The 13,245-nt window shown below is 33.7% G+C and overlaps 1 protein-coding gene across 1 annotated transcript; it reads left to right on the forward strand.

The window, feature by feature from the left end:
- The first annotated feature begins 73 nt into the window (after nucleotides 1–73).
- On the forward strand, nucleotides 74–11,254 carry LOC148610379 (L-fucose dehydrogenase-like). The gene is made up of 9 exons (XM_088542938.1): nucleotides 74–228; nucleotides 1,390–1,428; nucleotides 2,420–2,517; nucleotides 3,575–3,641; nucleotides 5,479–5,570; nucleotides 6,355–6,459; nucleotides 8,359–8,426; nucleotides 9,993–10,089; nucleotides 10,679–11,254. The coding sequence occupies exons 1-9, from the start codon at nucleotides 141–143 to the stop codon at nucleotides 10,841–10,843; spliced, it is 819 nt and encodes a 272-aa protein (XP_088399064.1). The 5' UTR covers nucleotides 74–140; the 3' UTR covers nucleotides 10,844–11,254.
- The last annotated feature ends 1,991 nt before the right edge of the window (nucleotides 11,255–13,245 follow it).

A 13,245-nucleotide genomic window follows, 5' to 3' on the forward strand; every position in this document is an offset into this window, starting at 1 on the left:
TTAATTTGCTGGAGATAATAAATTTCCGGACTTTATTTGCCGTGTTATCTTAAAGTTCGTGCCCGTTGTCCCCGTTATTTAATGTTTGTCCTCGTTCGGTATTTATGTATTGTACGTATTAATATCACGTGATTTACAAAATGGCAGAAGCCCTCCGGTACAAAGACAAAGTGACGATAATAACAGGCGGTTCTAAGGGTATTGGAAAAGGTTGCGTTCAAGTGTTTGGTGAGTATGCATACTTTGAACCTTGTCGTATATATTCGACACAATGAATTGAACTGTAATTTTCATTTTGTATCTTTGTTGAGTGTACATATTGACAATTTATTGACAGTCTCCATTTAAAGGCATTTTGCTCTATAATATAAGACACGCTACCTGTATACATGAAATACATGTATTTATAAAAGAGACTATTGTTCCACAAGATTAATACTACTGCAGAATACACTTTTATTTTTATACTTTTGGACGAATACGTAATCATGTAGGTCATTTGGCTTATCTACAATTGAAGTAAATATATGATAGCTATAATCAGCGACCTACTTAATATACTGACATCATATTATATTATTGAACTATCAACACCTGGAGTTATTTCAAAAGCCTTGACTTGTACCACGTGGTCCCATAGTTTTTTTTAATATGATTGCAACAAACTTGGTTCAGATGATCTCGATGTCAATGTGTTTCTAACGGTTTTCGAATTATAAGTAGTCAGATTTTGTGCTATTTTATATACAAACAAGACTTAGTTATTTTTGTCCATAATAAATTGCAATTCACTTTGCTAAGTGTGTCAAAAACTAGTATTGTGTCCATTCTTGCCCCAAATGAACTGAGCTCGACATACTGGGCTCGTTTTATGCTGAGCTCTGCAATAATATAAGAACAATTTTAACTCATTAATAAACTGTTTCTATCCCTAGTACTTCCGTTTGTTTAAAACCTACACTTCCACGAGGTAGGGCTTAGGTAGAACAAAAGAATTTTCCTCGCGGATATGTATATTGAGCATGCTGTACGCATGCTCATCGACTACCCAACAGTTAACATAAAAGGATCTATTGGATGTTAAATAAAAAATAAAACAAAGTGGCAAAAGTAAGGACGTAGACTTAGGGTAAAGGGCTTAACTCATGAAATCAGGGATATGTTTGTATCATATTCAATTCACCAAAGCCTCTCAAGCTTAATTTCATTTGAAGCAGAATAAAATTATTCCAAGTTAATTATATGCTTAAATAAGATTGATGTTAAATGCTGAATACAAACATTCGAATGATTTTTAAGAGTTGTGTCCCTTACCCTAGGTCTACCTCCTTAAGTCAAGTCACATGCAATTAATAGCATAATGACGAATGTATTCTACCTTTTTTTTAGTTAAAAATGGTGCCAAAGTTGTCTTTTGTTCCAGAGGTGGTAAGTAGCTGTGACAGCATTCACCGATACAATAGAACCCCTCTCCCTCGACAACTCAAGAGTAAGCTCTATAATTATCATTTTGTTTGTCCGTTCGTCTGTCACGGTTGTCCTTGACGTAAGATCATGAAAATGGTGTAAACTCTATAAACAATAAACTAAACCGTGAAATGCGCGCCACTGTTTATTTTCGCGGTAAGAATTGTGACGCAAAATTAAACTGTAGTTATTTTTGTTTTTTGTTTTTGTTTTTGTTTTTGTTTTTGTTTTGTTTTTGTTTTTCTTTTTTGTATAATTGTATAATACGGTTTGAGGACTGGTTGCGAAAGGAAACAGTTTCAGAAAGTAGATTTTATTGCAAAAACTTCGAAAACGAAAATACAAAATCCAGCGCGAAAATTTACCGGTCAGATCAAGAGATTAATTTTAAATAATGTGTTTTCTTCTTAAAAATGTTCTGTGGCAATATGTCTACTCATAATTCTGAATGGTCACAGTTGTCAAGAAACGAGGGAACATAACATCTATGGTTTTAAATAAATACTTGTTTTCGAATGATGTCATTTTCATACATATCTAATTCACTAGGTGTCGATATTACTTTACAGGCGAAGTTAAATGACCTTTGAATTTATTTATATACTAGTATAATAATTTGCAAATACTCAAAATTAAAACACTAATAACTTATAACTAGGACGTTACTTTTATTTTAGTGATAGTTTTGTTGTTGCTTAATGTTGTTTGTTTTGTTTTGTTTTTTGTTGTTTTTGTTTTTTGTTTATATTTGTGTCTTTTTGTTTTGTTTTGTTTTGTTTATTGTTTTGTTTATTGTTTTGTTTTTCCTTTTTTTTTGTTTTTTGTAAGTTTTGTTCTATTATTTTGTTTCATTTTGTTTTCAAGTTGTATTGTTAAATTATCTCCGAGAACTTCATAATCGTCTGTAGGTAACATTATAGATATATAGGTTATGTATCATTTTGATCTATAGAAAAAGAAGGCAAAGAAGTGGAAGCTGAGATGAACGCACAAGGTCCAGGAGAAGCTTTCTTTGTTCGATGTGATGTAACAAAAGATGACGAAATCAAGGTGTTACAAAATCCAGAAACAGCAACATAAATTGAATATGATACAAACATGTCACTGATTTCAAGAGTTATATCCCTTACCATATTTCTACCTCCTTTAGAGGATACATAACATCTTCTCTGAATTTTCTTTGACTCGTTTAAATTAGATCTTTTGAAATTCTATTCTGTGTTTTACTGTGATAAAAGAAGCAAAATATATCATTTTCAAGAAAGTGTAACCACATGTTTCATGGGAATAATTTCTATGATTATATAGTAGTTTCATCAACCTACTTTTGTTCGCTAAGATGCCTTGAGTTTGATATCATAATGGCACAAAAATAAAACGTTCTGCTGATTTTAACACAGTTATTTCCCTTAGGTTTTGCGTACCCCTTTTAAACAATATCGGCACGTTATTTGGCATGTAATTCTTAATACAGTGGTTTGGGAGAGAAGATAATTCAGTTATAAATGCGGATTCAAATAAGAAAAAGCAATTATGTGTGTGACAACCACGTTTCCGGTATAAACACCAGGCAGTCTTGGCTTCTGTTTAGAAATTCACATCCATTTGAAAAACGTTTGGTTATCGCTGCCTGAAACCCACTCTGCCTGCGTAGAATCTCGAATCAACGTATAATAGACTTGTAAGCATTTTCAAAGAGAACCGATTAAACAAACCTCAAGTTAGACTACAGTGGTTTATGAAAGAAAAAAAAGGATGAATTCAAGATGAAAATTGGTGTTTGAATAATATTCATATTATGGCTTTTCTTTAAGTGCAATGCATTGTAAAACATTTACATTTGGCATCTTATGTTGGTTATTTGTGTTTCTCTGATTTTAGCATACAATTACTATATCATCAAAGCATTTCCGGTTTCCATAATTTTGAACAGAATTTTAATTTTCTTCACTAACGTAGTTGGAATATGGCAAATGCTATTAAAATCTATTCAAAACATTTTAAAGTATGAGATGAAGCATCAGAGTAAAGATGACAATTCAGCTGAAAACGTTGTGGTTCCTAACTTATGTCCAAGTGTATCTTTAATTCTTGTTTTTTTTTATAGAATGTAATAGAACAGACAGTTAGTAGATATGGTCGGATTGACTGCTTAATCAACAATGCGGGACAGCGTAGGTACTTGCACTTCATGTATTTGATTACGGGACCAATGGTTGTCAGAGTCTCGTTTTTGTTATGAAAAGCATTCATATTGACGAAATATCTTGGAATTTCGAAGGTGAAATTCAATATAAGATGTTTCCTGGTCATGTTCAGCCATTTCTGTTAGATTTTTGGACTTCTTCTGTTTTTTTCCAATTTCATAGCATTAATATTTTTTGCTCAGTGATCCCCACTTTTCTTTTAATATTTTCATCAAACCCACCTTAACATATTGAGAACCCTCGTTTTCTCTTCAGTGTCTTCAATAGAACTTACTAAAAGCTATAGAATGTCTAGAGAAATCCATTCATGCCAAAATGTCAAATGCTTACAACTAAAACATCAGACTGAAGTCATCAAAGTCGGTAATCGTCAAATATTCTACGCCACTGATTTTGGCTTGCTTTCAACATCCGAAATGGCACGAATGCGATATGCTCTAAAATCGGGCTAGTCGCGCTAGTATCATGGTTCCCTTGATATGATTATTCTTTCTTAACCATTATGGCCCGAATGTATCTCAACCAAAACAACTGGTTACCAGGAAGTGCGGGTAATGTTTCCGTTCCACAAGCTTCTATCAAATTTTAGCTATCCTTGGGTTCCTTAAGGACATTGACCAGGGAACCAGATTAGCAACATTTAACAGCTTGCAAAGACTATATAGGTCATAAACATTATCAGAAACCTGAGTTTTTATGTATTCCAATAGAACATTGAGACTTTATGTGTATATATATATATATATACGTCTCAGCTCAGAATGTGACGACTCTATGTGCTACACTGCTTCGTCGGTTAAAATTGATAAAGGGAAGATCATGTAAACGTATAGGAAGGTCTGAAAAATTCCCAGCGATGTTAGAACTGTCAAATTTGCGATGCTAATGTTTTGTCTTTTCCTCCGCGGGACTCGAACTGGTACCACTGTGGCATCTACGGCAACACCGCCCGCGCGAAGTCCAGCGCCTTAGACTACTCGGCCAGCTAGGCTATATATAAATATAGCTTTCGCTGACCGGGTCAATCCTCCTCCTAGGATTAATCTAGGCCTGTAACTAAGTACACGATGTATGGTAGTACGGTACAGCTCAATTAGATGTTATTATGTAGGATAGATGGTCAAATTAATGATGCATGACACAACAAATCAATATTATACAGATCAGAGTCCCGCGGAGGGAACGACAAAAAAATTGCATTGCAAATTTGACAGTTCTAACATCGTTGGGAATTTTTCAGACCTGAATGCAGAGACTTACTCGGTACACCGTATTACACGTTAACTTCTTGGGAAAAAAAACAGACTTACAGAGCTTATAGAGTTTCGTAAGCATATTAATATACTTAATTATTTCCCATTATAAGTAAACATCGACGTTATCAAAGTTGAAATTATTCTATTTATGTACGAAGATAATGGACATATGTTATTATTTACTCATCATCATTGATTGATTGATTGATTGATTGTCCAAGGTTGGAAAAACACACCATCATATATGTATAAATAAGAAATCTTTATTGTATATTTTAATTTTAAGAAAATTCGGACATGTCCAGATGTGGATACAGGATTTCAGGTCGGGGAGGGGTAAACAAAAATCAAAGTTTGAATAAAGCAAGGTATTGTTGGGGTAGAATTTATGAATGCAAAATTCCCATATTTAAATTTCCCGATTCAAGGGGTGTACGATGGGTCGCTGCCCTATTCATTCGCGCCTGATATTCAGTTACATGTAACATATTTGATAAGTACTTGTACCATTTTATCATAGTACATGTATTTCATTTTTGTGTTTGTAGATCCAGCACATATGCCTATTGACGACTTTAGCTCAGAAGATTTCAAACGACTTCTAGATATAAACGTTGTTAGTTACTTCCTGTTTTCAAAGGTATGGTCAATACTTATTTATACAAATAAAAACAGATAAGGCGAAATGTCAATTTTCTCTCGAAATTTCTTTATGTTAAAAACTTTCATTCTAATCACAAACTGAACATTACTTGAAAAACTTTAAAGACAATAATCTTAGACGCTTAGACGCAATAGTTGTTTTTTATATTCTCGAGTTTGTCTTCATTATTTTTTTTATGTAAAGGGAAGTAACTCTCCAACCCGACTGGTTAACTGTCCATTTTGAGCAATGGAGAGCAGTATATTTCAAATTCTAATATTTGTTTTATTTGCTTGGATACTTTCTATTAAATTTTTCAAATCATCAAGGTACTTAAAGTTAGAATAGTAAAAGTTTCAAAGAATTGTCTTTACTGTTTTTCCTTTCCCCATTGAGACCCCCCCCAAACCAGGTAATCCAGGCTTTTTTGTGCCTAACTCCCAAGTCATGAATTTCTGGACTCTTGTTTCCTTTCCCTTTTGTTTATTTTTATTTTACTTGAGTATATAGGACCAACTCTTTCCTGCTATTTTCCCACAGTACATGCATTTTAACCATAAACTTGACCTATCAATAACTTAAAAAGGCACACTTTTATACACATACTTTGATTGTTATTTCTGGAGATCATGAGGTATAAATTCTTGGATAATGCAATAAAGTATCAGTGTTTTTTTCTTCATGTGCCATACATATATACTTTATACACATTATGCCTGATTCGTAGACACAGACGTACTTAAATAACGTCCCTAACAGGATTTTTTTCCATTAATTTTAGTTTGCTTTGCCATATTTGCGTAAAACAGAGGGCAATATTATTAACGACTCTAGTCTCGTGGCTCAGATTGGTCAAAAGGGTGCTGTTACTTATGTCGCTACTAAGGTGAGTTAGTGAAACATAATGTTAGTGTAAAACGAGTTTACAGCCTCGGTTGTATTAGGGTTGCCTGCTTGCCTCGAGTGCGGAGTTGTCGTGGGATCGGTCTCTGTCATCTTAAAAATAGGTAGTCACTGCTTCGTTGCGAAGCACGCGGTATATAAATGGATATATTGACGACTGGTTGGAACGGAGTCAGAATAATGGGCGTAAGTTGTGGAGGGGCTATGGCTTCTTAGGGGTGGCACAGTAAAAATGAAAAATGTCGAACTAGTACAATGCAGGGTCTGTTCGATTGGTCAGTCATTCTCGTTCTGAAATGTATAATATATCTGCTGTAGAACATGTAACACTAATCAATTAATCAATAAATCGTCAGCGAGTTCTGATTATACAACAAATGACGCTTTTTTTCTATCAGGTCAAATTAAATGTTCGTGGTGTAATTATCTATTGCCTTCAAATTCGAACCTTGGAAAAACCCAGACAAAACTATATATATATATATATATATATATATATAGACCTTGAATAAAGTACACAACTCTTAAAAATCACTGGAACGTTTGTATTCAACATTTTACTTCAATCTCCTGTAAGCATCTAAGTAACTTAGGTTGATTTTATTCTGCTTCACATGAACCCTTTAGTCCAGAAGATGTTCGGTTTTGAGAATTGCCACTGTAATGCTAAAACATTCTATATGTTACTGAAGTTGTAAAAATTCGAAACAGTGGCTATGCTATACTTTATTAGAGGGTACTGATTGTGTAAAAATTCGAAACGGTCGTAACAGTGACTAGGCTATACTTTATTAGAGGGTACTGATTGTGTAAAAATTCGAAACAGTCCTAACAGTGGCTATGCTATACTTTATGAGAGGGTACTGTTTGTGTAAAAATTCGAAACAGTCCTAACATTGGCTATGCTATACTTTATGAGAGGGTACTGATTGTGTAAAAAATCGAAACAGTGGCTATGCTATACTTTATTAGAGCGTACTGATTGTGTAAAAATTCGAAACGGTCGTAACAGTGACTATGCTATACTTTATTAGAGGGTACTGATTGTGTAAAAAATCGAAACAGTCCTAACATTGGCTATGCTATACTTTATGAGAGGGTACTGATTGTGTAAAAAATCGAAACAGTGGCTATGCTATACTTTGTTAGAGGGTACTGATTGTGTAAAAATTCGAAACGGTCATAACAGTGATTATGCTTTACTTTATTAGAGGGTACTGATTGTGTAAAAAATCGAAACAGTCCTAACAGTGGCTATGCTATACTTTATGAGAGGGTACTGTTTGTGTAAAAATTCGAAACAGTCCTAACATTGGCTATGCTATACTTTATGAGAGGGTACTGATTGTGTAAAAATTCGAAACAGTGGCTATGCTATACTTTAAAAGAGGGTACTGATTGTATCAGTTTCTTTGAGCCACGTGGTATGATGGCAAGCAACAAATTTGTACAAATTTTATTCATAACGATTGAGTAAAGTTCGTGTAATTAAAAATACTTCCAACCCGTGCGACTTTCAGGACCGAAATTCCTTTATGACGTTTTAAGCATATTTTGCATTATTGTTTTCTTTCCAGGTAATACTCTAAAGCAATATTGTTTATCTAACATTCTAATATGACATGTTTCAAACACATGACCAACCTTCCGTGCAACTCAAAGGCTGCGTCTATTCAAAAATATTAAGAAACTAGTCCTATTTGAATCGAAATAAATCACGGAAACTCGATCCATGTTATCATTGTTTTACTACGGGCTGTCCATTAATGTCGTTATTTAACCGGGGTAAAGCAATGCGACATAAATGGTCAACTCGTGGTGAAACAATGATAAAATGGAGTTTCCTTGATTTATGACTTAATTTTTGGTCTGATGATTTCAGGGTGCTATTACTTCAATGACAAAAGCGTTGGCAATAGATGAAGCAAAATACAACGTCAGGGTTAACTCGTATGTATATGTATGATCCTTCAGAAAACAAAATGCTATATGCTTAAGTAAGGTAGTCATTTCTGCGTTCAGATCTGTATTTTTTAGAAAACCATAAATTCATCCTCCATTTAATTCAAATCAAACCAAAGCAAATGAAGAGTCTTAATTCCCTTTTAAGTGCCAATATCATACACAATCTATATAATATTTATCTCGAAAGTTACAATCTAAGACTGCCTATGTGGTCTGTAACTGCTTCTGAATAGAAAATAAAATGATCTCAGTGGCCTTTTGACGTGATTTACTGACCACCTGTCTGATTTTTATTGTTAAAGACTGATACTTAATTTACATATTATCTTCATGGTAAATACCTAATTATTTCAATGTAGAAATGTAATGATAAAAATGCACTGGTGGAATATTTACGAGGCATATGGGCATAATGTAGTATTATTGCGATTAAGATTTCCTTATTGGCTTAGTAATTGGTCTGAGGCTAGCCGTATTTAACTGAGGCGTAGCTGAAGTCCAATATTGATAGCCGAGGACCAATAGCTCAGCCAATATGAAAAACCTTGCGCCATTATACCTTTAATGATTAACAAGTTCAATACCTCATATAAGCCTAGACCAATATGTCTTACAACCAGGCCAATTTGACGTATTGGATGGGTAATAGCTGTATTGGGCGGCTAAATCCCATACTTTTGCACTTTTGTATTGCGTATTGTTTTGGCAGTTTTGATCATAGTTAGGCTAACATTCGAACGTTAGTCAATAATAAGGAGTATAAACTTAGAATTACACGTAACTCGATTCGACAAACATAGAATCAGCCCAATTTGTATAGCTTAATTGGAAGTATATTAACCCTTGTAGACTTAAGTAGCACTCCAGCTAAGAATCATGCCAAATGTGATTCATGCCTGAGAAGCCTACATATTTTTATTTTTGATATTTTGCTTGAATTGCCATAGTAAACAGAAATTAACATTCGGGTTTTCATATAACCCGTATTCTTAGGAGATAAAACATTATATAGAACGCACTGTATATTTCAAAATTAAGGGAGATAACTCTGTATAAGACACTCAAATACAACAGAATCTACTAGATTTTCAATGTTGATTATCTCCTAAGAGCCTAAGAGCAGGCAGATTTGAATGAATAATTGTGCATTTCATAATATAGACCCATAAAACAACTTAATTACAAAAATAAAAATATGCAGCCTTTTTGGGATGTATCACTTTTTCAGATTTTGCATGATTCCTACAGCTACTTAACAATTATCCTCTTCAAATAAAAGATACAATGATCGATCGAAAAAATTAAAGAAACTCATGTATTTAAAGAATTGAAGGTTACAAAAAAGAAAACTGTCTTGTAAAAGCTAGAGACTTGATGTTTTTTTTAGGGTTTTTTTCGACGTATTTATTAGTCTTTAAACGTTATTATAGTTCATTTTTTCTAACCCTTTGGTAAATACTTCACAGACACAAACACTGACTTAAGAAAGAAATATGGCGCATCTAAACAGAATGTGTATGCAATATTATGGCAAATCAATTATTCTTGCAGTGTTTCCCCAGGTAATGTGTGGACACCAATGTGGGAGGCAGGTGCGAATTCATTTAGTGATCCAACAGCCGCTAGGCAGGCAGGGGCAGATGCGCAGGTTTGTAATTTGATTTGAATAGGGTGTCAATTGAAGACCCAGGTAGTGGGTTGCACATGCCAAATTTTGTTTCCAAAAGTTTATATTCTTTTATAGATAACAAAAACATGATTGTTGGTTTATAATGTACTGAAATGATAAGAATGAACAAAATTAGAAAAACAACTCTGAAAACATTGAAATAAGGGATATAACATATAACTCATTGATTTGTTCATGTTTTTTTTTTAATTTGTTAGTCAGCCTTGAAAGTACATGTATATTTTGAGTCATCCACTTTCCATATCGCGAATTCACTGTTATTTCTGACATCCTTATGGGATTAGACAAAGACATAAGACAACACTAACCTTTCTGTCGTTAGATATTTCCGTTTACTATATTGACACGAATAATTACTAATTTTTATTTTGATTTTATGCTTTTTAAATTTCTTGCAATCATAAATATGTGACCGCAAATCCTTTGCATCATACCAACCAAATTTTATTCATATGATTGAACACATTTCAATGCATTTGATTTTTTTTGTCAGTTTTCAGCACTGTTTTACTATTTATTTTCAAAAAAACTATCTAATTTATTTAAGCTGTGTGGACGATATGGGACGTTAGAGGAAAGTGGTCTTACATTTCTATATTTGGCAGCAGACGCCACTTTTTGCACTGGTATTGACATTAACCTTTCTGGTGGAGCAGAACTAAACTATGGAAATAAAAATCAAAAACTGGAAAAAAAGTCAACATACGACTGAAGATGTCTTTATTCAGAAAGAGTCGTTTTACAGGGAAAATTATCTTTTTCAGCCCATTGTTAAGAGAGCGTCTCCATTTGTTTGTATTTTTTGTTTTTTAATTATTTGTATGAGCAGTTTTCTAGCCTCTTTTGTCCTTGAACTCGTAGTAAAATTCGAAGTTTATAATGTCTTCATTTTTGTAGATAATACATGTTTTGAATTCACAAAATTTTATTGGAAAAATGGACTTTTTATTGGTAGGAGAATGTACTTATTTTTACATTTATTTGTTTTTCAAAATTTTGTAGACAGGGTATACTGTGGCATTTGAAACTGTTTTTAAGATATAATCTTTATATTGGATATTATTAATGTGCAATGATAAAAATACATCTCTTTATCCAATTAAAATACAAAAATATTTTGATATTATCATCTTCATCTCTTTTGTCACTGTTTGTGAACTGAAACTCATTTAAATTTAAAAATGTGTTCATTTGCTGCAAAATTGAACCGATTGGTCTAAAAAATCGTAAGTTTATAAAATAATATATGATATTGTTCATCTCCAATCATGATCTCCTTCCATCCACTTGTCTTAATTTATTGTGAGTGCAATTTTATGGGGTCGCTGATTTGATTTCGTACATTTGTCTATGGTTTTTAGTAAACTTTTGTACTTGATCTTGCTATACCGCCTTTTATTGGCTTATGACCACAGCTAATGCCTTTCTGCTTCTTCAATCTAAATTGTGTCGTTATATATCTTTCTATACGACCGCACAAAAATGCGGTTGTATATAAGTATGGCACTGTCCTCCTCGACGTCCATGTCTTCATCATGACTTAGATCAAGTACGAAAAGGGCCACAAAGGGATCAGAATTGTTTTTTTAATTTCTGGACGATAACTGATTGGAAAGAAATGGGTCGCTTTGAAATCGTACCACAAGGAATTGATGGTGCTGGTGTTTTACTGGAATCACTTAGGAATAAGGAGCAAAAAGACTTAGAGAAAAAAAAACATTTCATGAAAAACATTCACAAAACAGCTAATTGTTTTGGCATGTACAATGTGTTTTATGTAATGTTTTTTTTTCTTCTAAGTAGTAGTGAAGGCGAAAAATACAAAAATGTAATGTTTGTGATGTAATAAATACTCTCAGAGATCATATCAGGTCTTCAGGTAAACACACTCTCCTCTGAAAGGACCCAACAACAAAAGTAAATCCACGGTAACAGAACAATGACACATCGTCAAAATAAATAATGACTGGGGACAGGTTTATGTCTGCGATGAGGTTTCCATGAAGTACCAAGAAATGTACGTCAAAGAAATAAACGTTAAAGTATCACGAGAAGTCTAATTACTTGTAAAAAGACAGAGTTCATACTAATTTCCTCCACAGACATATCACCGCTTCATGATTTATTTCGTAATACTCCGCTAGTTTGTAGTCTCTGCTATACAGGATGTGAAAAAAAAATCACAGGACATGAACATTACGCATCATCCCTTTACCAGCGTCATAGCAGGACCAACCGGAAATGGAAAAACGATGTTTGTACGTCGATTCGTTCAAAACGTGAAACACATGATGATGCCTAGACCCGATTGGAAAACGTGGTTCTACCACGTGTACCAGAAGATTTATGGAACTATGGAGGATGTCGACTTTGTACAAGGACTCCCGACCTTGACACCTTGGATCCCAGATAGAAACACTTGCTTATTGTAGACGATATAATGAATTTGGTCACTGAATCTATCTCCCATCTCTTCACGAAATATTCTCACCATAAAAATGTAAGTGTCATGTTGCTGTCTCAGAATCTGTTCAACAAAAACAAGTATCACAGAACTATCAGTCTGAATGCTCATTACCTGTATTTTTTTAAATTCAAGAGACGTATAACAGGCCATGGCTATGGCCCAACAAATGTTTCCCAAAAAGACAAACTACTTTATGAAATCGTACGAGTATGCCACCGCCAGACCCCACGGATATTTATTGATCGACATGGAACAGGGCACTCCCGACAACTTGAGATTGAGAAGCAACATTTTCCCATGGTTAATTCAGGATATGTTCTTGGATGAGTAAAAGTATACATAGAGATGGAAAAAACAGCCTTGACGTCAACGATACTCGGACTGCTTATAGTAAAGTAGAATCATAAGAAGATCGGATCGTGAAGTGTTATTTAAAGGAGAAGAACACTTTATGGAACAAACAATTGAGCAGGACAGAGTATTGAGTTTAGAAAAACAGACGACACTTCGACGAATGGAACAATGAATATGAATTGCAAATAAAATAAAAAAGAAAAAAAAATGTTGTGTAATAAAACTACACTAAAGAAAGATCTCCTTACAAACCAAGGTAGCTAAAAACCGAAAACACCTATTAAAAGCGTTAG

Source organism: Perna viridis, chromosome 8, assembly GCF_037379345.1.
Source record: "Perna viridis isolate PV_CMFRI_1.1 ecotype Kerala chromosome 8, ASM3737934v1, whole genome shotgun sequence".
Lineage (NCBI taxonomy): Eukaryota > Metazoa > Mollusca > Bivalvia > Mytilida > Mytilidae > Perna > Perna viridis.